Source organism: Mustela putorius, unplaced genomic scaffold, assembly GCF_011764305.1.
Source record: "Mustela putorius furo isolate JIRA1106 unplaced genomic scaffold, ASM1176430v1.1 tig00000450_pilon_pilon_pilon, whole genome shotgun sequence".
In the NCBI taxonomy this organism is placed as follows: domain Eukaryota; kingdom Metazoa; phylum Chordata; class Mammalia; order Carnivora; family Mustelidae; genus Mustela; species Mustela putorius.
Genome location: NW_025421385.1, coordinates 7,655,234 through 7,680,800, shown reverse-complemented (window position 1 = coordinate 7,680,800; position 25,567 = coordinate 7,655,234). Strand labels below are relative to the sequence as shown.

General features: G+C 47.4%; 1 protein-coding gene across 1 annotated transcript in view; it reads left to right on the top strand.

The window, feature by feature from the left end:
- Window positions 1-8,884: 8,884 nt before the first annotated feature.
- Window positions 8,885-25,567, top strand: part of IGF2R (insulin like growth factor 2 receptor) — a 96,039-nt gene continuing 79,356 nt past the window's right edge. Inside the window, exon 1 of the mRNA XM_004770907.3 lies at window positions 8,885-9,272. Within this exon, the coding sequence (XP_004770964.3) occupies window positions 9,124-9,272 (149 nt within the window). The 5' untranslated portion in view covers window positions 8,885-9,123. The remainder of the gene's footprint in view (window positions 9,273-25,567) is intronic.

Sequence of the window (25,567 nt, the reverse complement as noted above, 5' to 3'; positions counted from 1 at the left end):
ACTTATCACTCTGAGTAGGAAATGGTTTACTTGTCTCTCTTCTTAAATCTTCAAGTCCTTTGAGGCTGTGCCTTCTTTGCTCCCCAGAGCTGAGTATAGTTCTCAATAGAAAAATATCAATATTCAGTATGTGTTTGTTGAATTAACTTTCAACTTTGTTGAATTAGCTTTACAGTCTTCTCTCGGGATTATGCCTTTTGTGGAAGGTGAGAAGAGGAAAGGTGGTGGTCCAAAGAGTCATCTCGTTCCTGCTCTAGTTTTGTGAGAGAATGCAATCATATGGAGTCTTGCTAATATGGATCTAATGGTTTGTATTTATTCATAAGCTCCCAACTCTGGTTGTCTTGCTTCCTAGCAGGAGAAGCTAAAGACTGGATGTCTCTAATCTGAGGATTTGCCTTTTCCACCACCAACCTGAAAGTGATATTTTTGCCGCAGTTGCCTATGACACAGCTGCCACCATCCATTTTCATATGTGCTCCTCATAACTGAACTCCACAGCCGTCTCAAGTGAACGTCACAAGAACTTTCTCTTCGCTCTTGGCCCCTGTGAATCCCCTCTGTTCTCTTCCTATACCTCTGCTCCTTTTTTGGGGTAGAATTCGCTCTTCCCCATGAATATAGCGGTTCTCAAGGGTGGCAATTTGCCCTTCCCATAAATGCCTGTTCCTTAATATTTCTCTCATTTGACTTGCTCTTCTTATGGTGAGACCAACACTCTCCTCCTGAGAGCTGGGGTCTAGGATTCCTCCCTTTGCAACTGGACAGGGTCTGGTGACTGCTCTGATCAATTGTGCATGCCCAAACTGAGGTTATGTGACTTCCAAATTGAATCCACCTCTCTCCCTCTTCTCTCTCTCTGCTTGACTTGGAACCCAGCCACCATATTTGAAGGAGCTCGGGCCTCATGGGGAGGCCACACACAGGCATTCCAGCGAAAGTCTCAGTTGACAGCTGTGCTGACCATCAGACATGGGGGTGAATGAATGTTCACATGACTCCAGCCTGAACCCTGGAATCTTCCAACTGAGGGCCAGAAGTCATGGAGTAGAAAGGAGCCATCCTTGCTGGGCTCTGTCTGAATTCCTGACCCACAGTAACTTGTGAGAATTAATAAATAAAGATTGTTATTTTAACTCACCATATTTGAGAGTAATTTATTATATTTTCATAGGCCTCTAATATGCCAAGAATCTCTTTTTTGTTTTTTCCCTGGGTGGTTTCGTTCACTGTGCTGATGTCCAGTTCTCTCTCCCATCACCAGTTCTCCTTTGCAAGTGTCTCCCCCATAATTTCTTCCAGTTCCAGATTGTTGTCCATGTTCAATATTGTACTGTCAGCTGCCTACTGGGCACCTTTCTCTGGGTGTTCCCCACACTCACTCTTGCACAGAAAGACACCTATTCTCTTTCTCCTCAAGTTTATGTCTCTTCTCCAGTTCCTTCCCTCTTTCTGTTCTTGGCACCACCAGCTTTCCCATCTAGAAACTTTCATCATCATTGATGCCTTCTTCTTTGCTGTCCTATCTAACCAGGTGCTAAAATGTGGGTCACTGGGTATGTTTTTAGCTACAAGTAATACAAAAGCCAGCTAAACATGGTATAGCAGTCTGGGTCCAATCAGAAGATAGAAACAGGGATGTTTGATATAGAAAATGATTAACAATGGCAAAAAAGTTATTCTAAGATATGAAGAAACTCTATGGTACAGTAGGGCTGAGGGAGAGAACCCAAGGAAAGACAGTCTTGGAAGGGGTTCAGATCTCATTGGAGAAGATGGAATTCATGCCATTGAATGATAGAGAAGTTCTCTGGGTTGACCAGGCTGGAGTTGGTCTGCAATTGCAATAGGTCCTCCTTTGGGAAGTGTGAGGTGGGGTTCGGGGGAGAGTAGCAGATAATTAGCAACCCGTGGCACCGATGTTCTGGGAAGTACTGGAGAACCTCGTCTCCCACAGCGTCCCTCCAGAGTGCCTTCTACTCAGAAAGCTTAAGAGCATGCTCAATTTATTTTATTTTTATTTTTATTTATTTATTTATTTAAAGATTTTATTTATTCATTTGTCAGAGAGAGAGAGAGAGAGAGAGAGAGAGAGCACACAAGCAGGGGGAGAAGCTGGCTCCCCGCTGAGCAGGGAGCTGGACGTGGGACTCTAGCCCAGGACCCTGGGATCACGACCTGATCTGAAGGCGGATGCTTAACTGACTGAGCCACCCAGGTGTCCCAGAATGCTCACTTTAAAGGAGAACTACTGTCAAAAAAATTCATTATCACAGAACATATATTAGAGGGTGCATGTGGAGTTGAGACACAATAAGTGATTAACTAACACACATGGCTTAAGCAAATTTATTTATTGTGTTACAAAACAAATGATCAGACACTGGCCAGTTCTAAGGTTCTCTTGAAGTGGTCAGCAATATCATCAAAGATCCTGATGTTTTCCATCTTTCTCCCACTGTGTGAGCCATATCTTCCCTCACAGTTGCAAGGGGCTGAATCACCTACAGGTATTTTACATAGAGAGCACTCTGTCCACCACCCCCCCCCCACAAAAAAAAAAAAAGCGTGGTGAATTTCCTCTTTTGTGTCACTTTTTTTCCTTGTTTATTTATTTTATTTAAACTCAATTACTTAACATACTGTGTATCATTAGTTTTGATATAGAGGTCAGTAATTCCCCAGTGCTCATTGTATCACGTGCTCTCCTTCTGCCCATCACCCTCTTATCCCATCCCCCCACCCACCCTCCAGCAACCCTCAGTTGGTTTCCTACAGTGAAGAGTCTCTTGTGGTTTGTCTCCCTCTCTGACTTCATCTTATTTTATTTGCCTCTTTGCCTCACTTTTTATTGAAGAGGAAAACATTTTGCAGAAGTCCCAGGAGACGTCCCATCAATCTGGTTGTAAGACCGTCTGGGATGCCACGTGTCCAGGTTCTTCAGTGAAAGGTGGGCTTTGCCCAGAAGAGAATGCCTGCAGGAATGCAGCAACCTTACCTGCCTCACACCTCTCTCCCCATTCCTCTCCCTCTGGGTAGTCACAACGAACCCAGGTGCCCCGGATAGTGACAAGCCCTGAGTTCTACTCTTGGCCAGGGTGTTAACCTGTTCTTGGGGAAGGACAAAAGGCTTTCCATGGTCTCTTTTGTCACCTTGACTTTGATACCTTTACAGAAGCCGTTGCAGTGCATCCTGCAATCAGATGGGTTTTCCTCAAGAGGTAACTGTGAGCATCTCTTTCTCAATGAGGAGGAAGTTTCTGAGTTAAAATCATGGACTTTTGTACCAGATCATACAACTCATGTCAAAGTTCTGTCTCTCACTAATTGCACGACCCTGGGCAAGGTATTTAATTTCTTTATGCCTGAATTTCTCATCTTTTAAATGAAGGTAATGAAAGTATTTATCTCCTAGGTATGCTATGAAGAGTAAATTATATAATATGAAACAGTTTTTGGCCCAGAGTGAGTCTTCAATAGATATTGCTTTTTGTCAGCTATTATTATTCCTCACTTAATATCCAATTGAATCTACATTTCTTAAGCGACAATTTAAAATCCTGTAGGAGCTGACCCCAATTATGTTTTTCCAAACTTACATTAAAATGGATGATCTTCCCTACTATGCCATGGACTACTTGAGAGAAGGATTCTATTTTATAAGGCTAGGATTTAGCACAATCATTGGCCAAAGTAGTTTCTCTCTGTTCCTATGTGCTTTCACTCAAGCAAAAGGCCTAGCTCATTATACAGCTTCTGTCTTTTTCTACCTGTGCCTTACTTTTGCTGTTCTCCTGTCTGCAGTGTCTTTTCGCTGTATTTCCTCCCTCCCATCCACCTTCCTTCCAGGCTCATCTCAGAAGCAATCTCTTCTCTGATAGCATCTCTTTTCCATCTCGTTTGAAAAATGTCAAGCTTCCAGGAAAACCAAAATAATAGTATAGAGCACTGATATACTCTTCACCTACATGTAGCAACTGTTATATTTTTGACATCTTTTTTTTTTTGAGAGAGAGAGAGAGATGGGGGAGGGGCAGAGGGAGAGGGAGAGAAAGAATCTCAAGCAGGCTCCATATCCGGCTCAGAGTCCGACACAAGGTTCAATCTCACAGCCCTCAGATCAGGGTGTGAGCTGAAGCCAAGAGTCAGGTGCTCAGCTGACTGAGCCATTTAGGGACCCTGACATCTGTTTTGTCTCTTTACATGAATCCTTTCTTTTTGGAACCACTTGAAAGTTGCTGACATCATGATACTTTATGTCCAGCAAGTATCACGGAAGAACAAGGACGTTCACCTCCAAAATAACAATATCATTATCTCCACCCCCTGAAATTTAACATTGGTTTGATAATACTATTTACTATTCACTTTTTACCCTTGGGAAAACATTACTTTGCTTATTGTTGTAGGGATCAAGAAATACCCAATAGAAATGATAGTGTGACTTGAGGGTCTTTTAGTAGAATTTTGCTCTTCCCTGGATATTCAGAAAAGTTTCTGGAATTTTGCTGCACACACCTGCCTGAGTTTCAGAGAGATGTCTGAGCACCATCAGTTTGATAGCTTCTGGTTTGTGTCCCCAAAGGGCACCCACTCATTTACCTGCAGCTACTATTAGTTTAGACACAAAGCAGGAAAATCCGCAGCAGCAACATATGTATGTCTGTGGCCTGTCACTTGAACTTGTGTTTCCAAAGCTAGATCAAGTGTCAGACGAAGAAGATTGAGCCTTTACATGGGTGTAGTGGTTGGAACGCCTGGATTCCAGGCTTGAATCTGTCCTATAAGCTGCGAGGTGTATTTGAGTTCTAGGACTGTGGTGACAATTTTTTAAAAAAGCAAAACTCAACTGATGGATTTTGAAAGATACCATTAGCTTTATTCAATGATTCATGAATTGGGAAGCCTCTATTATAGTGATAAAAAGGAGCTCTGAGTTGCTGTACAAAATCGAAGACTCTTACAGACAGAAGGTGGGGGGAGATGTTATAGTAGCACAGGTGGGGGATTAACTAGAAGCAAGTCACACTAGAAAAAAGTAGATTGGTTGTGTCGAGGTCACTTTACTTCAGGAGATGTCGGGGGGTCAGTCAAGCAGATGACCTCACTAAGGTTGACCGGCTGATTCCTGATTGACTGGTTTAAGATTTGCCTTCTGGGGGAGGTTGAAATTATAATTAAGTTATATCTCAGTCCCATGTCATGGAGCTTAGCATAAGTGATTCCATTTTGGGCCTGCTGTATTGTTTCTAACACACAGTACCACAAACTAAATCAACAGGAATGTGCTGTTTCACAGTTCTGCCAGCCAGAAGTCCAAAATCAAGGTGTCAGCAGGGCCTGCTCTCTCCGCAGGTTCTAGGGGATGACTCTTTCCTTGCCTTTCTCCCAGCGTCTGATGTTGCCTCCCATTCCTGGTGTCTTTCACTTGTAGATGCTTCACTCCTCCATTCTTATATGTCTGTCTTCCCCTGTGTGTCTCTGTGTCTCTACTCCACTTCTTATGAGGACACCAGTCTGATAAGATTGGAGTGAGCCCACCCAACTATCTATATCTACAAGGATTATATATATATATATTTTTAAGATTTTTATTTATTTATTTGACAGAGATCACAAATAGGCAGAGAGGCAGACAGAGAGAGAGGGGGAAGCAGGCTCCCAGCTGAGCAAGGAGCCCGATGCGGGGCTCCATCCCAGGACCCTGAGATCACGACCTGAGCCGAAGGCAGAGGCTTAACCCAATGAACCACCCAGGCGCCCCAAGGATTATATTTTAAAATAAGGTCACATTCTGGAATGATGGCAGTTAAGACTTCGACATATCCTTTCAGGGCACATAATTCAACCCATAACATGGGGTTTTGAGCTACCATCTTGGAGTTTGTATTTTCTAAAAGGTTTGTTGCAAAATTTAAGCGAAATACAGGAGAGTTATGCTCTATGCCATTTGACGTTAGAGTTTCTGATATACAGTTTATATTCAAGTTTTTCCAATTACCCCAAATGTCCCTCATGTCTTCCTTTTTTGGGGTCCAGTCTCCAACTAAGGGTCACACATTGCATTTTGTTGTCTTGCCTTTTTAGTCTCCTTTAATTCAGGACAGTGGTCCTCAAACCTTTGTGTATGTGAAAATCTGCTGGAGAGCTTATTAAAACAATTTCCTGGGGCCCATCACTGAAGATTTTGAGTCAATGGGTCAGAGTGGGACCCATGGATTGGCATTTCTAACAAAGGAAAGCTGTGTCAAAGCTGCTGGCCCAAGGACCACACTTTTGTGAACCACTGATCCAGAACTGGGATTGGAAAACTTTTTCTGTAGAAGGCCAGGTGGTAGAATAGGTTTTGTGGGCTCTGTTGCAAACACTCACTGCAATTATACGAAGAACAGCCATAGACAATACATAAACAAATGAGTATGGCTATATTCCAATAAAACTTTATTTACAAAGGAGCTCTCTAGCCAGATTCGGTCCTCAGTGTGTTGTTTCATATCCCCGACTTCTGCTTTTCTGGAGGGGGGTGACTTACAGACCATTGACATCTTTTAAAAAAAGTTTTATTTATTCATTTATTTGTTTGTGTATAGCATGAGGAGAGGGAGGGGCAGAGGGAGAGGAAGAGGGAGAATCTCAAGCACATTCCACAGGGAGAACAGAGCCCAGCTCTGGGCTCAATCCCATGACCCTGAGATCATGACCTGAACTGAAACCAAAAATCAGATGCTCAACTGCCTGAGGACCCAGGTGCCCTGAGCATTGACATTTTAAAAAATTGTGTATTCAGTTTTCTTGTAGAATGCTCCACAATATGGATTCAATTGTTTTATTCTGATTAGATTTAAATTAAACATCTTGATAAGAATATCATGTAAGTGATATTGTGTACTGTAGGGGAAAATTATGGGAGACTTTGAAATGGACCAAAATAATATGGAGCAACCTCAGTGGAAGGCTAGGCACCATCGAATGGCCCCTGCTGCGGTATCTGATTCTATGGGGTTTTGTGCCTTTCATTGCCTTTGAGCTATTTTAAAACTTGAGAGATTGTTGAATACTGTTGATAATATCTATGATTCTTGTCTTTAGAAATGCAAATTGTGTTCATTGAATATGCAATTGATTTTTGACTTATGGATATTGACCAATCCTTCATCTATTGGGCAATTTCGGCATTCCTGACTGCTTATAAGTGTGTTGGACTCTCTCTCTGGATTCCCCTTTGAGCCAGTTGTAACACGCTACTGGTTCTCATTTTAATTAATGAGTTAAATAATATCTTTAACACATGTTCATTTTACATCTGCATCTGAGTCATAATCATGCTCTTTTCAACATTAACTTTAGCAGTACTTTTCATTGCATCACTTTAGGAGGCAGAAAACATTATTTTTTCCAAATATTGGTGATAGTAATCCTAATCACTTGATTAAGGTGTTTCTAGCAGATCTTTCCCTTGTGAAGATATATTTCTCCTTTATTAGGGAAATACACTTTGAGGGTGATACTTTGAGACAAAGTGAATATTCTCTGGCTGTAACAGCTTTTCACCTGATGGTTTTGGTATCCCTTGAAGATCTTTGCCTGTATCAATTATAATAGAGGAGTTGCAAAATATGAACCCTTTCTAGACGCCCACAGTTGGACATCTGAGCTCTCCCCCTGAGCCACTACAGTGCTTTCTCTTCTTGGGTTATATTACTCTTTCAATAGCATGGTGACTAAGCCAGAGTCTGGCACTGTCTGACTTGGCTCAAACCCATGCTTCTTACTAGCTGCACGACTGGCAAATTATTTAATCTCTCTCGCCTCAGTTTCCTTATCTGTAAAATAGGTGCAATAAAGGTACTTTTTCTTTTTATAGGGTCGTATTAGGATTAAATGAGCTAAATGAAAGCACCAGAATGCTACTTCGCACACCATTACCCGCTCAAGAAATGTTAGCCTCTACTGGGTCATGATTATGTGTACGTATTTGCATCCCAGCTTTGCCACATCTTAAAGTGCTTTTGGATCAGTTAACGTCTCTGAGTGTGTTCCTCATTCATAACAAGGGTCCAATCTCGTGGTTTCCAGATTCATGCTTAAGTGCCAGCCAGTAGGGTTTGTTTGGCACGGAAAAACATTAAAGAAAAGATGAGCTGTCACCGCTGGGGTTAGTCTGTATCTTTTTATTTGCTCTTAGAGAAGGTAAAATTTTTTGAACTCAACACTTCAGATTTCTTTTTACTTTCACACAGTGCGTAGCTCAGAGCGGTTCACAAAGTGTGGGCTCAACGGAGTATTGGAATCGAGGACTTAACGAAGCCCTGCTGGGCGGCACTCACTTCGCAGTCACGCCTTTGCCTCCTCCATCCTCCCCGGCCCCGCATCCGCCCTGCCTCCCGAACGTGGGAAGCCCAGACTGGGGAAATACTCCCAGGGAGGGTTGGGAGAGGCTGTGCCGGGCGACCGCGGGACCCCCGTGCGGGGCTCCAGGGCTGACTCCGCAGAGCAGGGAAAGTGCGTTCCCACTCCTCCAGGCTCCGAGGCGACGCGGCCGTGTGATGGCACTCACGGCTCGGCACCAAGTCTGACCCCCTTATTTCCCCTCCCCGGCCGTGCGTCTGGGTTGAGGTACGGTAACTCGAGGTTGGGACGCTCCCACACCGCGACCCAAAGCGTGCGCAGGGAGAAAGCGAGGCCGGGGTCGGTCCCCGCCGAGGGCAGCCGCGGGGACTCAGGCCCGGGCCACGCACCTGCGCCCCGCTCCCCGCTGCGCCGCTTCCTGCCCCGCGCGTGCCGCGCTCACGTGACCGGGCCTGGGCGGAGCCTGGGCGGGCGGGGATCACCTGAACAAGGGAGTCATGTGAGCGGGGCGGGGGAGGGGGCGGGGCCAAGCGCGGTCACGTGACGCTGTTCCGGGGCCGCTGCTGCTGCTGCTGCTGCTGCCGCCGCCGCCGAGCCCAGCCGAGCCGCGCGCCCCTCGGGCTCCTGCACCGCTCCCGCTCCTCTCGTGCCCCTCTCCGCTTCTCCGCCTCCAGCTCAGCCTCCGCCCTGGCTGCACGACCATGTCCCGGCCGCGGCCCCCGGCAGCCGCGCGCCGCTAGCCCCGCGCTCGCCGCGCAGTCCGGGCCGGGCGCGATGGGGGCCGCCGTCGGCCGGGGCGCCCACCTGGGGCCCGCGCCCGCCGGCCGCCCGCTGCGCTCCCTCCTGCTGCTGCAGCTCCTGCTGCTCGTCTGGGCCCCGGGAGCCGCGCTGGCCCAGGGCGCCGAGTTCCCCGAGCTGTGCAGGTGGGTGGCCCGCCGGGGCGCAGGCTTCGCTCGCGGTGCCCGGGGCGCGCAGCTGGGCTGGGTTGGGGGCGGGGGCGCTCTGGGGAGAGGCTGGGCTCCCCGAGTCGCCTTTCTTCTGGGTTTGGGTTCCCCCGGCCCCGAGGGAAAGTTGTCCGCATAGTGGCGAGGGATGAGAGACCGAGGGGTCGTGCGCGCGCGGGCGGGGGGCGCGGGGTACTCGTCGTCCTGGCGCTGGCCCGGGGGGCCGCTGCCTAGCCACTTGTGGCTGTCACTAAGTCCGGGGCGTCTTTGTGTGCGAGCAGCCGGCCGCCCGGACCCAGCCGGGTGTCACACTGCGGGCGCCCTCCGCCCAGCGCTTGCCCTCTCACAGCGGAGCGCCTGCGAAAGTTGGAGGACGCAGGAACTACAGCTTCGCTTTGTTCCCACTCCACGTTTTCCTCAAAGTTCACCAGCTGGTCTTTGGAGAGGGCCCTTAGTGTGGAAGGATCCCGCACGAGTGGCCTTAGAGTTGGGGGGGGGTGGTTTCATTTGCTAATTGATTTCCTCCATGTAGGTTTTTCCTTTTCTCATTAAAGTAGCTTTTCTGCAGAAGGTGACTTTTTTTTTTTTTTTGATCAAGGGACTGGAGGGTGGTCATCCTGTATTGGCTTTCAAGACTTTACCCTTCACATCTCTGAGCCTAACTTCCTGTCTAGTTGCTCACATGATGTCATTGTCTCCAGGGTGGATTATTCTAGTGGAGCCTTTTGCTCTGGGAATCATGATTGTATAATCGCCAGTCCCATCGAGGGCTGTTAGTATCCTACGCGGGCGAGGATGGGAGTCCCGGGGCTGGGGAACTGCCAGTTAGGAGAATTTTCTGACCAACCTTTTGTGGACTGTTTAGGATGATGGAGAAACCAACTTTTATTTATTTATTTATTTTTAAACTTTGGTAGAAGGAAGCAGGGCGAAGAGTTCGGAAACACCAGTGAACGGGTGCTTCCAGGTTATATCTCAGAATGAAGTTGAGCCCGCTTTGAGCTAAACTTTGAGTTTGTGGTGGGGTTTACGGGATTCTTAGTTTTCCCTTGTATCAGACATGGTCTAATTTGTACCCCTGAGTTTAGAACTCGCAGATAACACTGTTCTAAGGAGACTGAGACTGAGCTCACAAAAGAAATTCTTTGCAAGGTCCGTGTTATTTATTTCTTTTCCCTTTTTTGGGGGGGGGCAGACTGGAGTGTTTACTGCACATTCGTTAATAGGTTAGTTGGCTGCTCTAAGATGCATATTAACACAGTAATGAGCGTGGTACACGGAGAAGGGGGTTGACTTCTGCCAGGTCAAGCTGCAGCTAACATTTAAAGGAGGAGGTTTTGGAATAATGGCTGCTGCCACCAGTCCTGTTGGGAAGAAAGTAACTGGGCTAGTGGTCTCGAAGTCTTGGTCCTGTTAACAAATTGGAATTTATTTTTTAATAGTTAGAGTTAAAGTTGGTTTTGATTGCAGAAACATGTAAGTAGCTGATAGGGGTTGGGGGGGGGCTTAGTTTCACCGAAAGTGAGTCCTCGAAGGGACTTGAATTTGAATCTGCATTTGTTAACCTCCTTTTCGAGTGGAACATGGCTTCTGGGTTCAGTAGAAAATGGCCTTTGTATCTTCAACTTCGCAAATGCTAGAGAGTGATATGCGTTGTTAGTGGGACAAATGTGTGCTCTGCAGTCTTAGAATATCTTCAAAGTTGGCGTGTTTGCTTTTTCTTCCAGATTTCCTTAGGACAGCAAATCTCCCCGTCCATTCAGGGGTGGGCTTGGACACATTTCTTTTCCGTGTCTGTTACTGCTCTGCGGTTTTGTGTTGAGACTTCTCCAGAGCTGTGCATAATCTCAACTTTAAACTTAATATTCCGCCAAATGAAATTCTTCCTATTTGTTCCTGTTTTAAGTGAATACCTTGGCTTAAATGCTTGTTAAGACATTTTTGGGGGGGGGAGTGTCAGAAATCTGTGTGTACTTTTATGAGATAACGCTGGCTAAAATTCTTAACTCTAGCTTATATTTGGAGAACAGGAATGCAAGCTGATAATTTTTTAAATCCAGTATGAAAAGTTCTACTTAGTATCACCAAAGCGGGTTGTGTTAAGCTGTCTTTCTGTTCTGTCTCTGGGAGTCCATTTGTCTGAAATGTGAACGACCCACCCAGATACTCCCCAGAAGTATGAAAAGCAGACTGTACAAGTGTTATTTCTGTGTAGCTTCATCAAATGGCAGCAGGCCCCAGGTAGACATCGCAGTAGACACAAGGATCACATCCCAAATATTTGTAAATTGCTTGTTTGTAACACAGAACATACTTTTTTCCACCGAAAATTCTCTTGTTCTTTGTGGTTTGGCATCTAGGGCAGTCACCAGAAACCCGTCATCTATGCCACAGTTTGTGGTGCCCAGACACTGTACATCTTTAACTAGCGCCCTGCTAGTAAATTGTCATTGTCTCTCAATAAAAGAGTTGGGTCCCAGGAAGTAACTTCTCTCTTACCCAGTTCTCTAGAACCAAAAAGGATACTTTTCATCTGCGATCCCTTAGAATCTCAGGGAGGGAAGAGGAGGGAAGTTGAGTAGGCTTCAGGGCTTCCAGCAGGTCACCTGGTGAGGCCCCTGGGTGAGGGCAAAGCTGAGGGCCAGTTGTGGGCCTGCTGTCTTTAGGGTAAGGAGGTGGCAGGGGTGTGGTTCCTGGTGCAGTTAGTTACTGGGAGGTGTGATGGAAACAGCGGAGAACTACTGGAGCAGCATTTGTGCTCATGGAGGAGAGAACAGGTCTCTGTGGGTTGTGCACTGAAAAGCAGGGGCAAGAAAGGCTATTTTCCCAAAGGCATGGGCCTCTACCGAGTGCTTCACATGCCGCTTCTTAGAGCGCCTTAGTCAAATGTTTTCTAAGACTCAAGATGATTGCTGTGCCAGGTGAGCCCTGAGCTGGAGAAGAAGTTGGTGGATTCTTCGTCACTCAGCTGTTTTGGGAGGTGGTGTGCTAGTGGAAAGAACGTGTTTCCTGAGGCCAGTGTGACTGGCTGTGGGTCTGGCATGGACAGAGGTCCCGGGGAAGGAGGAGTGTTAGTGCTGCTGAGGAATGTCTGGAGGTCAGTGGGGCTGGAACAGTGAAAGCAAGTGGTAGGAGGGCAGAAGCCAGGCCATGCCAAGTCATCAAAAGTCACCAAAGTGACCAACATGCTCTCTGCTCGTCTTTAGCCTTTCTCATCACTGTGTGACTTACACTTTGGAAACTACCATTTTACATCATATATGGTAGATGAGTTTCCATTTTGTTTAGGTGTTAACATCCTAAGGGGTCCTAACAGTTTACACTAGTTATAAAATAATGCATTGGGCTGCTTGATTTAAGTAAAGTACTTTATAATTTATTCAGAATAAGTTTCCACCCAATTGTTTGGGTAAAAATGCTGGAAAGTTTTTATTATATTGAGAACAAGAGAATAATGAAGCCAGCTGGGAGTTGAGGTTGGTTTGGTTGCTGTCTCTAAGGAGATTTTTTTCCCCTGCAATTTTTCTGAAGGAACAATGCTTATATGCTTAATTTGGGCCACATGTTGAACCTGGACCACATCCATTTGTGTGTGCAATTTCTTGCAACAATAAGTGTGTGTAGAAGCCCAAGGTTGTTAATTATGGGTACATTAGATCTCATGCATTAATTCTTAGAACAGCATCCTGACGAATTCCTAGGAAATGAATTCTTGGAGGGATTTCACATCTTTTATCAGTGTTTCGTAGAAGGATTTTTGAAAGATGGGGTTGAGAAAAATAATTCATACGTTCTCATCTTTATTTTGATCTCAGCATGTAGAACTGTATCTTGCTGGTCAGAGGATTCATTAGGGTCTCAGAACGGGACTTAGTGGTAGAAAGTAGCTCATTACTTTGGAGGTAACATTCTTTTTCTTTTTTTTCTTGACCCCGCCCCCCCGCCCCAGTTGTGGGGATCTGTCTCTTGGTAATGCCCCCATTGGTCATTGACAGTGTCCGAGAAGGTGGAAGTGGCTGAGATTGGGTATACCTATGGGTCCTTTGTGTCTTCCTCATAGCTGACTCCTGACCATTGAGGGATAGAAGCCTGAAATTACACTGATAGTGTCTCCTCATCTTTAATCCTTGCAAGGTGATGTAGGATTCATTTATTCCTCAATAATTTCTTAAGCAGAGGGACAGTTGGGTGGGGCCAGAACCGAAATTGGAGCCACCACGAATGGAATGGCATGGTGTTGAAATCCCAGAGGACTGTGCTGGCCATGATTGCCCTCCCTAGGGAGGCAGCAACCATGCACACCATTCTCCAGTTATTTTTGTTAGTTTTAAATAATGTCATTTTAGTTTTGATTTTCTCTTTGATCTAAAAATAATCTGGGTGTTAAACTAGCTTTTGGCTATTATAAATAAAAAGCTGTTGAGTATTTGCGCACAAGATTTTGCATAGACTTTCCTTTTTTTCTTAAGTAGATATGTGGGAGTGTCCGACTATTCGTTTTGTATTGTCCATTGTCCATTTTGCATTCCCACCAGCGTTATATGAGAGTTTCAGTTCTCTGTCCTTGTCAACACTTGGTCTTATCAGTCTTTTTAATTTTAGCCATTCTAGTGGGATCGTAGTGTTATCTTAGTGTGGTCTTAATTTCCATACCCCTGACTCATGATGTTGACTATCTTTTCATGTGTTTATTTGGACAGCCTTCACTAATGCCTATTAAAACCAGTCTTTTGTCACCCTCCTCCCCAATTCTTTTGGGGAGGGGTCATCATAACAAGTTTTAAGAGCTCTCTGTGTGTTCTGAGTACAAGTCCTTTCTTACGTCTGTGTAATGTGTACTGTGAATATTTTTTCCCGGTCTTTGGCTTGCCTTTTCATTTTAAAAATATGTACTTTGGTCAACAGATACTTTTAAATTTTGACAAAATTTAGTGTATCTTTTTTTTTTAATGGTTTGTGTTTTTTGTAACTTAAGAAATCTTTACGTATGCTAAGGTTTCTCAGTCTAATGACATTTAGGATGGGTATTCTTTGTTGTGGGGGCTGTCTTGTGTATGGAGGATGTTAAATTGCATCCCTGTCCTCCACCCAGTAGATGTCAGGAGGTAACCCCCTGCTCCCACCCCAGATGTGACCAACAAAAATGTCTTCAAACGTTTTAAATGGCCCTTCATGGGCAAAATTACCTCTAGTTGAGAACCATTGGTCGACTCGAAGGCCGAACAGATTTTCTCTTACGGTTTTCTAGAAGTTTTATAGTTTTAACTTTTATGTTTAGTCCTATGTTCAATTTTTTTGGATTAGTTTTTGTGTATGATATGAGGAGAGGCTGAAAGTTTATTTTTTCATGAATATATCTAGTTCTGTTTACTAACATTTTATGTAGGATGATTAAAGCTGTTTTTAAGTGAGACTAGACGGTAATTTTCTTTGCCATGCTGTTCTTGGCTGAGCTTAGCATCAAGAATATATTTGCTTTGTGGAAAAAGCTAGTTAGTTTTTAGTATTTTATATGCTGTGGGAAAGTTTTGTGTAAGATGGGTGTTTTCTCTTCCTTAACTGTTGGTAGAACTCATCAGTAAAACTATCTGGGCCTGGTGTCTTTGAGAAGGTAGAGTACCGTGGAGGAGTTGTTTTGCTTATGCTTTCAGTTTTACCTTCTTTATGTATCTAGTCAGATTTTCTAGTTTTTTTTTAAGCCACTTTACAAAAAGTCTGTATTTCCTAGAAAATTGTCATTTTAATTTTGCATTCATATATAAATGTACAGCATGCTCTTATATTTTTGAAAATACTCTTTGTCTTTCTAGGTGAATTTTTAAAAAGTTCTGATGTCTGTGCATTTTTGTCTTCATATTTAGTAAAGATTCGTCTACCTCTTGTTTACCAGCTCTGTCACTGTGTATTTTCAATTTTATTAATTTCTGCTTTCTCTTAATAACATATTTGAAAAGCTTAGATCTTTTAAGTCCTTTTACATAATTAGATGAATTTAAAGCTATATGTTTCTTTGTTCCAAGGACTGTATCACTCAGAGCTTTGTTACATGTTTGTTAACCTTTAAATTCTAAATAGTTTCTTTCAGGAATCCAGAAGTCCTAGCTGTTTCAACTTCCTGAACCCGTTGGTTGTTTAGAATCATTTTTCTCAAGGCGAATGGATAATTCCACTCCCCCTCACCCCCAAACGATTGTGGCTAGTGAATGGGGTGGAATTTATTGACATTGCCCTTGTGGCTTAGCACCTAGTCAAGTCGAGAGTGTTCTGTGTGTTTGGAAAAACTGTTCTTCGTTTGGGGAAAAGTTTCTGTAATTCAGCTTTTCTTTATTGTAACTAATTCTTTGTCCTGCTTGACTTGTCTTTAATACTTTGTATCTGGCTGTTACCTAGAGTTCCAGGAGAAAGTCTTGTCTCCCCTCTCCCAGCTTTAGCTGTTCTGTTGCTCATAAGCTCTAAAACTTTTCTGTTGTTTTAAAAAAAATTTTTATTTCAACAACTTGATGTATAGTCACGGCTGCCTGTGAATCTATCCTTTTGGCTGCCACAGTTTTCATCGTTCCTAGGAAGATAGGTCGTAAAGTTCTGCTCCAGTTGCTCCATTAATTCTCCTTCCTTGGGCTTGTTTTCTTTTGTTGGTAGTTTGTCCTCGTTTTCATGGCGTTGGTGCCCTTTTGATTGTGGTCTTGGCGGTGAGTCTCCTTTTGGACATTTGTTGCCTGTCCTGGTGCAGCTGTGCAGGGTAGGGCTGGAAGCAGTTGTTGGATCTTGGCTCTAAATGGTTTCAGAGGAGTTTGGGGGATGGGCGAGGCGGGCCTCTGGCTGATGCATCTTGGTGTCTGCTCTTCAAATCTTGGGACTTTTCTGCCCTCGCAGGTATCACCCCCAGCCTGCGCCTGCCAGGAGATAGCTGATAAAGCCGTGTTGATTGCAGTTGGCCAAGTGCAGTGTGTCCTGCTTGCACTGGAGGCTCGAGAGCTGGAGTATTGAGCTGACTCTGGCAGATCTCTCTCTGGGTCTCAGTTCCGTCCGTGGGAGCGGGCAGTGGCTGTCTTGGGTTTGAATTTGGACCCCTCCCTTTATTAGTTGCTAGGAGTCAGGCCAGTTATGGGTCCTTTCAGGCCTTAATTTCCTTTTGCGTCAAACCAGGGTGCTAGTCAAGCTTTTAGGGTTGGTTTGAGGGTTCCAATGCATTTCAGTGCTTTTCCCAGCCTCAGTGTTCGCAAATGGCGGTGGCGGTGATGACTACTTTCTGTCTGTGAGCTGGAGTTGCTGCATTTATCTTCGTGGTATTTTTAGCCTGTTACCCTGCACCCCCGGGGTTCTCTATTAGTGCCTTGGGGTTTCTGCCTCAACCAGAGAGCATCGCTTCTTTAGCCGTTTTCTACATTGGCACCCCCCGCCCCCGAAAGACTCCTTTTGAGAAAGAAACGTTTCCATCGTCTGAAAAAGTTTAGAAACCACTGGACTGTGTGATTCTCCAGGTCCATTTTGCATCCAGAATTCTGCGGTTCGGAGGTATGCATCCTTCAGGATTCCTTCAGTTGTGAGCTGCAGAAAGCCCCACTCAAATTCCCTTAAACAAGGAGGAGCTTCATGATGGGAGGTGTAGGCTTTGGGCGGATGCCAGATGCCATATGTCAGGCCGGCCCTGGGCCCCTTCCTGCAGTTTTCTTGGCTTGTCTTCCTTCCTGGGGTGGCCGCAGCAGTTCCACCGTCCAGGGAAAGAGAGAGCCTCCTTGTTCATCTCCTGTCCGGGCTAAGAAGCCCCAGCGGACTTTTGTGTGGGTGTCAGTGGTCAGCAGGGGCCCCTTCTTAGCTCTCCATGGGCTTCCCTGGATGGAGGGGGATGGGTGCTGGATTCGGGCTCGGGAAGGCAGGCCAGGGGTTGGGGGGGTGGACGCGCAAGCACTTCCTCAGCTCTGCCGGGCTGCTCAGCTGCAACAGCTGCTGCTGGAGAGGATTTTGAGGCGCCCGAAGCCCTGTGTCATCTGCCTATTTTGGTCTCTGCGTTAGCCGGCGCGGGGGACAGGTCGGCGCGCACCCTTCCCAGCGGTGGAGGTGCGGGGGGTGCCCGCCGCTCCAGGTCCTTTGAGCATGAAGCTTGCCCCTCAGAGCAGCTGGAGACCTTTGGGGGGGATCCTTCTGTGAGCTCTTGTGTGCTCTGAGATCCGCTGGGGCAACTGGCCTTAGCCTAACGTCCGGAGGGCAGCTTCCTTGGGTGGGGACAGCAGATCCTGCCGAGCATTACGGTGCCCGGGCGGCGAGGAGCATTGTAGGAATTAGAGAGATCGTGAAGGTGTTACTCAGTTTTGCTTTCAGGTAGGGAGGCAAAGCTTGCGGGATGTGGGAATGGAGGAAAGTGGCCTTTGAAACCCGGTTGCCCCTGGGCAGCCTGGAAGGGAAGTGTAGGAGCCATCTTTTCAGTCAGAGCCTTTGGGCTGGAGGGTGCAGATGCTCCTCAGGGCCCGCTCAGGAGGATGCACCGGTGGATTTTGTGTGTAAAATTCACTTGTTGCCATCTGTGGGTTCTCTCCACCCTGAAGCCAGTTACACGCTGTGAAATGATGTTTTGTATCGAAAACCAAAAACTCCCCCGACACTCCCTGGTCTCTGCCCCTGGTCTGAAAATAGCAAGCCAAACCACCAGAGTGGAAGTGCTAAGAAGTGGATTCCTAGAAGTGACAGGGCGCATCTCTACTGAGTCACCCTCTCCTTGTTCCTCGGAGCGCCTGGGCCTGCTGCGTGCTGTACACGTGTGCCTCACCACAAACAAAGTGATAAGCCAACATGGCTCTCTGTTCCGTCTTCGTAGAGTTGGCCTTTGGTTGACATTTTGGTGGGAAGGGCTGCGGGCGGGGCCCTTCATAAGGAAGTGTGCACTCCTCCGGGGCCTTTCTGTAAGATGACGTCTGTCGTCTGTCGTCTGTCGCGGAGACCAGGAAGGCAGTTCCTCCTACTGGGGACCATGTGTCAGGTGCTCTGGTGGGGAGCACGCTGATTGGCTCGGACAGGGCACAGGGGCCGCTGTGGTGTCTGAGGGAACAGGAGGAGAGGGCTGCAGGGGAGGTGGGGAAGGAGCTGAGGGCCGGGTCCCAGAGGCCGCTGGGGGGACTCTGGCTTTTATTCCAAGGCTGGTGGGAGCCCTGGGGGGATTTTGTGCAGAGGAGTGACATAGGTGGGGGTGACCCAAGGAGAATGCTGGGACTTTTGATACACTGGGGAGGCAGTTACAGTAGAGTGGACCAAGGTCGTAGCAAACGGTGGTGAGGAGCGGTTGGAGTTGGGTATTTTGAAGGTGGAGGTGATGGATTTCCTGATGATTGCTTCTGGGATGTGAGGCGAGAAAGACAAGCACAGGTTTTACTTTAGTCCGTGCAGTCGGAAGTTGCACTGCAAATGGAATTGCTGTTTTCAGAGCTGGGGAGAGCCACGGCAAAGGCAGGTATGGGGGAAGACAAGGCATGGGTTTGGCCATGTTGATGTTGAGATGCATTCTAGGATCTGATTGGGGGGGTCAAGTGGGCAGCCAGACTCTGTCTTTAGGGGTTAAGGGCAGTGCCTCGGGCTGGGAATGTCAGTTTGGGAGCTGCTGCATAGCTGGAAAACACTGGAACAAGTACTTAGGAAGTCGTGGAGGCCAAGTCTGAGGGACCCTATTCCTGGAGGTCTGCCGGATGCTGGGGAGCCTGGAGGGGTTGCTGATGAAGAGCTGCCAGGGAGATGGGATAGAGAACCAAGAGAGCACAGTGTTCCGGAAGCCCAGGGAAGATGGGGTTGTAGGAAGAAAAGGGGTTGGGTATGTTGAATGTGGAGCAATTGAGTACCACGAAGACTGAGAAGTGACCAGGGGGTTTGGCAGCGCAGAGGTCTTTGGTGATGATGACCCAGGTTTTGGGGGAGGGGTGGGTGAAAGCCCAGTTGGCTCAGAGGGAATGTGAGAACATAGGCTGTGCACACAGTAGGTTTGGAGTTTGCTGTAAAGGGATCAGAGCCGAGGGTGGGCGCTGCGCTGGCGTGTGGGGCCAAGGGGAGTGTTGTAAAGAGCCGAGTCTCTGACGGAAGGCCGGTGTGCTGAAGGGAGTGATCTGGCACAGAGAGAAAGGGAGGAGAAGAGAGAGGACACAAAACCCGGGTCTGTCCCCAGATAGGGAACAAGTCTGGCAGCCAGGGCGGGCCCCCGTGGAGAGAGTGTGTGAGGACGGTGCAGGTAGACCGTTAGATTTGATGGAAATGAGGAAGTTTCTGTTTTAATTTCCATAGTGAACCAAGAGGTAGGATATCTGCCGAGGGTGGCACTTTAGCAAATGGCCGCCTTTTCTCTTCAGGTCCCGTTCGGTTGGTGATGCTTCTCCTGTGGCCCCGTGCTGGAGGCGGCATGTGCTCTGAGGCAGGACAGGCCTCCTTCAAGTGTGGGCTTTGTCACTTTCTCAGCTCCTGACAGGAGGCAAGGCCCTGCGCCTCAGAGGTTCGTCATTCTGTGTCCGAGGGGGGGGGCAGCACCTGCCCGGAGAGGTTGGGTGAAGTTGAGTAACCGTGTTTGCAGATCATTCAGCAAAAGCGCGGGGCACAGAGTTGCCCGACAGATGTTTCCTGTGTTCTTCAGAAAAGCTCTTGAGGGTGAGGTGAGATAATGCTGTTCTTCTGAGAGGAACTCACGACGGTGACTCCTGGCCTGGCACCAAAGCGGTGCCCTGTGTGTGCGTTTCCTTGTCCCCATTGGCAGTTGGGTTCTTCCAGCTGCAGGGGCCAGTTTGACATTGAACCCGGCATCTTCAGAGCAGAGACGTTTCTTCCGTGTCAGCCGCGCCGGCCTGGTGAAGACCGGCGCCTGACAGCGGCCTCGTCCGTGTCGCAGCTGAGCGGCCTGCCCGCGGCTGCGAGCGCAGACCTCGCTGGTGCTTTGCTCTCTGACGGAACGGCGCTGGGGCTGGGAGGGTTTTCTGGGACACTGGTGACAGCTTACGAGGGGACGGAGCATTATGGTTTGAATCCTATGCCGTGGGCTGGTGGGTTGGCTTTAAAAGCAGTTGAATTCAGGCATCTGTATAATTAAGGAGGTTTAGCCTGTAATCCAACTTTTCTTTATGCATATGAGGAACACAGTCTGGGAACATCCAGGTAATTACTCTGATTTTTAAAAAATCCTCACAGAGGGTTTAGAGTTGAAATACAGGCCCACATCCTAATAGCGGACCTGACCTGAGTTAAAAGGCCACGGCGTGGCGCAGAAAGGACAGAGGGTCCTTTTTTGGAGGTTTGTGTTGTGGAGGGGCCCTTGCCAGTGGACTGAGTGAGAATTCCACACCTCGTACTGTGCTGGAACCTCTTTAGGAAGGGTATGTGCCGTCCATTTTCTCCTGCTCCTCTGCCAGAGTTTCAGATTCGTCAGGCCTCTGTTCTGGTGGCAGCTGGTGGCTACGTGGCCCAGGCGTGGGTAGGCCCCAAGTGGCTGTCTTGTCCTGAGAGAGCCCAGGAGGCAGCGGGTGTGTGTGTGTGTGTGTGTGTGTGTGTGTCCTTAGGCCCCCCCCCCCCCAACCCCCAGTCTCTGTCTCTAGCTCTCCCAGCTCTGTGGAGATGGCCCAAGATAAGGGCCTGCCCCCTCCACTTCCTGGCCAGTGTTACGTGACATTCCTTTAGGAGGCTCTAAGCCAATGTACCTTTTTTTGTAAACTCCATTTTGAAGCAGCCTGAAGCCTTCTATTGATCAGATGAAAGCCTTAAATCCTAGTCCCTCAAAAGTTCAGCGTTCCTGGTCATGCTTTCCCTCACAGTGACTTTGTGCAGCAGCTGAGTTTCATAGATGAGGAAGTCGGGGCTCGGGAGATGAAGTGTGTCCCACACAGCTGGTCAGGGTGGGGCGGCAGTTGGAGCCATGTCTGTGGGCTCCTGCCTCTTGCCATGGCACCTTTCCGAGTGAGGCTCACCTCCCTCTCTATTTCACACGACCTCTGTTAGTCACTCATGGTGCTGGTTTTAAAACTTTGCTGGGCCACCGCCTCACCCATCCCCTAGCGCCCTGGGCTCTGGTGCTGCCTTAGAGCCTTTCTTCCAGCGGGATCCCTCTCTAGCCAACTGGCTTCTTGCTCCCCGACCCGGTGTAGCCACCCGGGAAAACCAAAGACTAATGTCTGGCACTTTCTTGCCTTTTTTTTTTTTTTTTTTTTTGTTCAGGCCCCATATCTATATCCACAGCTTTGTGGGTTTTTTAGAATAGGAAGTGAAGTACTTCCTATATAAGCTTTTGCCATGCTGTGTCAAACTCATGTGTCCCCTGGCCTTGAGACCAGGATGCCAAATCAGATTCTTCTCTTTTAGTGTGGGCCGCAGAAAGTTGTTGACAACAGTGGTTACATTAAGCTCTTGACATTCTGCTGCAAATGTCCATTTTGGAAATCCTGCCTCTTGCCGCGCCTCCTTCCCCTGCGTCCCCCCTCCCCCCTTCTTAAGTTTAGGAGACTGTTCCAGATTTTTGAAGGTTAGAGAGCTGGATATACGAGCTGAGAAACTATCTGGTAATGATAAGAGGCAGAAGTGAGCCAAACGATTTCCTGAGTATTCCGCAAGAGGACTTGGATACAGGCCAAAAATTGGAAAATCTTTTTTTGTTGTTCAGGTTGGAAAGACTTTTCGCTTGTCCCTAAAATTTTAGATTTGCTGCTCACTCTGCATTCAGAAAAACATTCCTCTGGCTAGTTACTGTGCTGTGTGAATTTAGCCGGTGTGTTACCAAGCTTTGTTTTTTTTTTTTTTCTTGAAGAAACCAAATTATAGATTCACACATGCTTATTAATTTTATTACTGATTCCATCATACCTCTGTACAGCTTTATAAACCAATAATTAATTGTAGGCCAGTAATAAAAAGTTTAATAGCTTCATGACCATGACCATAACCCCAAGACTCATGGAGTGTGAGGGAACTGAGGTGTATTTCAGGAGTGTGACTTGATGGCAGAAAGCGTGAAGAAGCACATCAGGTTCGTGGGGCTGTTTCATGTTGGGGGGAAAGAACTCAGTCTTCTAAGATTTTTTTTTTCCTCTAAGAGGTTGGGCATATCCTACATTTTATAACGGAATTTTATGTACTCTATTTTAGATGTTAGTGGTTTTAAAAGTGAAAGAAAGCCAAATTCTATTTTGTAAGAGTCTGCAGTTTTGCAGATACTCCGTGATCACAGAGAAGAAAACCCGAGAGGTGTCCCAGGAAGACACCAGCCTCAAAGAGTTTACACAGTCTGTCCAGTTGTACCTTTCTGGCTTTTTCTTGTGAATTTCCTTTCTTTCGGACGGACGTATGGGCCTTCTTCAGTGGGCGTGGCCCTGCATTTCTCCGTTAGGCTTTCTGGACTCTGGGCAGTTGTGTCTGGTCACCTGGCTTTGCTGCGTCGTCGTGCCCCTGGCTGGGTGTGTTCTTGCCCGGCATGGGTTGTGCATGTGGCCTTTGCTGGACCGTGTTGGAAAAGTCGAAATGCCTTCCTGTCTCGGGCTTGGTTGACAGTATGCTACTTGTGTGCCTCCTTCTCGTGGTAATCTGCCAACACCTTTCAGGATATTATGAAATTTAAACCAAATGAGGTTAAAATGGAACCTCTGTGCCACTGAACAGACACGGACTGACTGTGGTCGTCCAAGACACTTTCGGCTGAGGCTGTAGGAGTTGCAGTCGGGGCTGACAGTTTTAAGCTTCCTTTAAGGAACGACTCAGCCTGTGTGCTCACTTTTTATGGTGAAATTAATTGTCCACGTTTAGGGCATATTTCAGGAGCAGAATTCACTTTAAAATCAGAGATGTCTTAAAGACATTTACCTTGTGTGTGACTTCTGTCCGCGTCCCTGTTCCCCAAGGGATCTGAAGGAGTGACGGTAGGATGTTTCCCAGTTACTGGTGACACTGTTGGACTCTTGGTTGGGGTATCAAAGGGCAGCTCTTTGCTGAGCTGAGTATTCCTGTAGGGGAGGGGGAGTCAGAGATGAGTGTCCCTCTCGGTGAAACCCTCAACCAGCTTGGCTCCACACGGCAGGCGAGGGCAGCTGTGGGAAGGGGCCCGAGGGCTACGCTTCCTTAGATGGCACTGGGTAAGGGAAGAGTTTGCAGAAGGCGGTGCCTTTGGTGGTTGGCAGTGCAGAAGAGCGCAGCCGTGGACGGGGTGGAGAGCAGAAGTGGGAAAGTGCGGACGAGAACTTGAGTTGGGAAAGGTGCGGTCTCTCAGGCAGTGTGGCCCGGGGCAGTCTGCATCTCGCCCAGGTGTGCGGCCTTTCCTCAAGGGCCACCCTCCGGTGCATTCGCTCATGCTGGGCGTCTGCGCAACACAGGATCTGTCATTTTAGTGCCATTCATTGTGACAAGATTTAAACTAGAGTTCTGTGGACTGTTTCGTCAGTTGCAGTGTTGTGATTGAAACTATTTTCTGAGAAGTTAAAAAAAACTTTGAAGAAGTCAAAGTAAATGAGGCAGTTCACCTTGGTGGTTAAACACTTGCCCTTGGAGCTCAGACGGACCTGGCACATTCCATACCTGCGTGACTTGGGGTGAGGGGCTCAATCTTCTGATCCTGGGAATCTTTGGCTCCTGGGCCAAGGTGCTCAGGACGGTGGAAGAAAGGTGGCTTTTCTGGGAGAGCCATGCTGTGCTCCATCCTGGTCCACATGCTGGGGGACAGCGGAGGCCATGACTGCCCCGAGGAGCACACGTTGTGTGTGGGCTGTGTCAGGAGAGCTGGTGTCACAGCTGTGGGTCCAGGGCACTTACTGGGTCTACACGCATGTCTAGAAGTGTCAGGTGTGCATTGAAATGAATTTGGTTTTTTTGAGACTTGGAAGGGGGTGTCGGCTTCCTACACTACACGCTGGAAAATGGGGTAGAATGGCACGGACCTTGCTCGCTTTTGCTCGTTTTCAAAGCCAAGGTTCTCACACAGGTGGTGCGTCCAGAAGAGCAGTTCTACTGGGAACGGGCTGCCTCCTCTGAGGACGTCGGCCGAATTCTGCAAGGCTGGGACCGCGGGCAGGGCAGCTGGGTGCTCTTTCCCATTGACCGACTTCTTCCTCGGGCCTTTGTGGTTCTCCCTGCTCCACCTCCTCGCGTCCCGTCATTTCCCTCGGAGCGGGTGCGGGGTGGCGTAGAGCCGCAGTGACCTGGAAGACTTGATATGGGTTTGAGTGTTAGAGATTCAAGGAAATGCCCCTGGGCTCTCATCCCTGTCTTGCTGCAGGAGGCCTTCCCCTAGCTGACACACTCGAGATGCACACGTGCACACTCTTGTGAGTGTGTGTGTGTGTGTAGACCACATTTCTACACAGCTTGCAAATATTTTCATCCAGAGGTTTAGTGTAGTATAGATTAGAGATATACTATGGTTGTTCCTTCCTGTGATGAAGGACTCTACACCCGGTATTTTGGGGTGCGGTTGTGGGGGGTGTCGAAGGTGCCAGCCTGGAGGGACTGCCCTGTGGTAAGTGGTTATATCAAGCCCTAGGAGAAAGCCAGCACTCAAATACTTTCATAGCCTCATCACTCCTCACTCCCGAGCCCACTTACCAGTTGGATGAATCTTGACAAAACAGTTATGAAATGCAAAATCAGGAAAGAAAGAAAATCAGAGGAACATTTTTCTTTCTAGGGACACTGATTTCCAGATAATCAAGACAGTATTCCCCATTTTCCTTTTTTTATCTCTTTTTCTGCTCCCTAAACACACACTCTTTACAACTACCTTGTTTAAATATCAGCTTTGCAAAATCAGCAGTGGATTTCTGTTTTTAAGAAAAGTACAGCATTTTAGGTACCGTGCGGATTTCTATAGATTTGATTCCTAGCAGTGGATTCATTCTAAAATGATACCTTTATGTACCGCTCTCATACACTTAGGATTGTGAAACACTTTCATGATGTCACTCTTCAGGTTTTAGATTCGATGTCTAGTATCCCAGAAAAACGTAGTCATTGCTCTTGAATAAGAGGTTAGCATTTTTCTTTAATTAACTGTAATTAATAGAAAAGTTTTACTAATACTTTGCAAATAAAAGCACTGGCTTAAAATTTGTGTAGTGGGCCTTGCCCATCTCCTGGACCTCACCCCTCTCCCCCTCACCCCCTCACCCCCGCTGCTGCTGCTGCTCTCCTCCTCCGCCTTGCCGCAGCCACACTGCCCTCTTCTCCATCAGGGTGCTAATAATAAGTTCATTCCCTCTGCGCGGCCTAGCAGTGGCTAGTGCAGCTGCTGGAATATTCTCCCCACCATATCTTCCCCTGAGTTGCTCCTTTTTGTTGTTTGA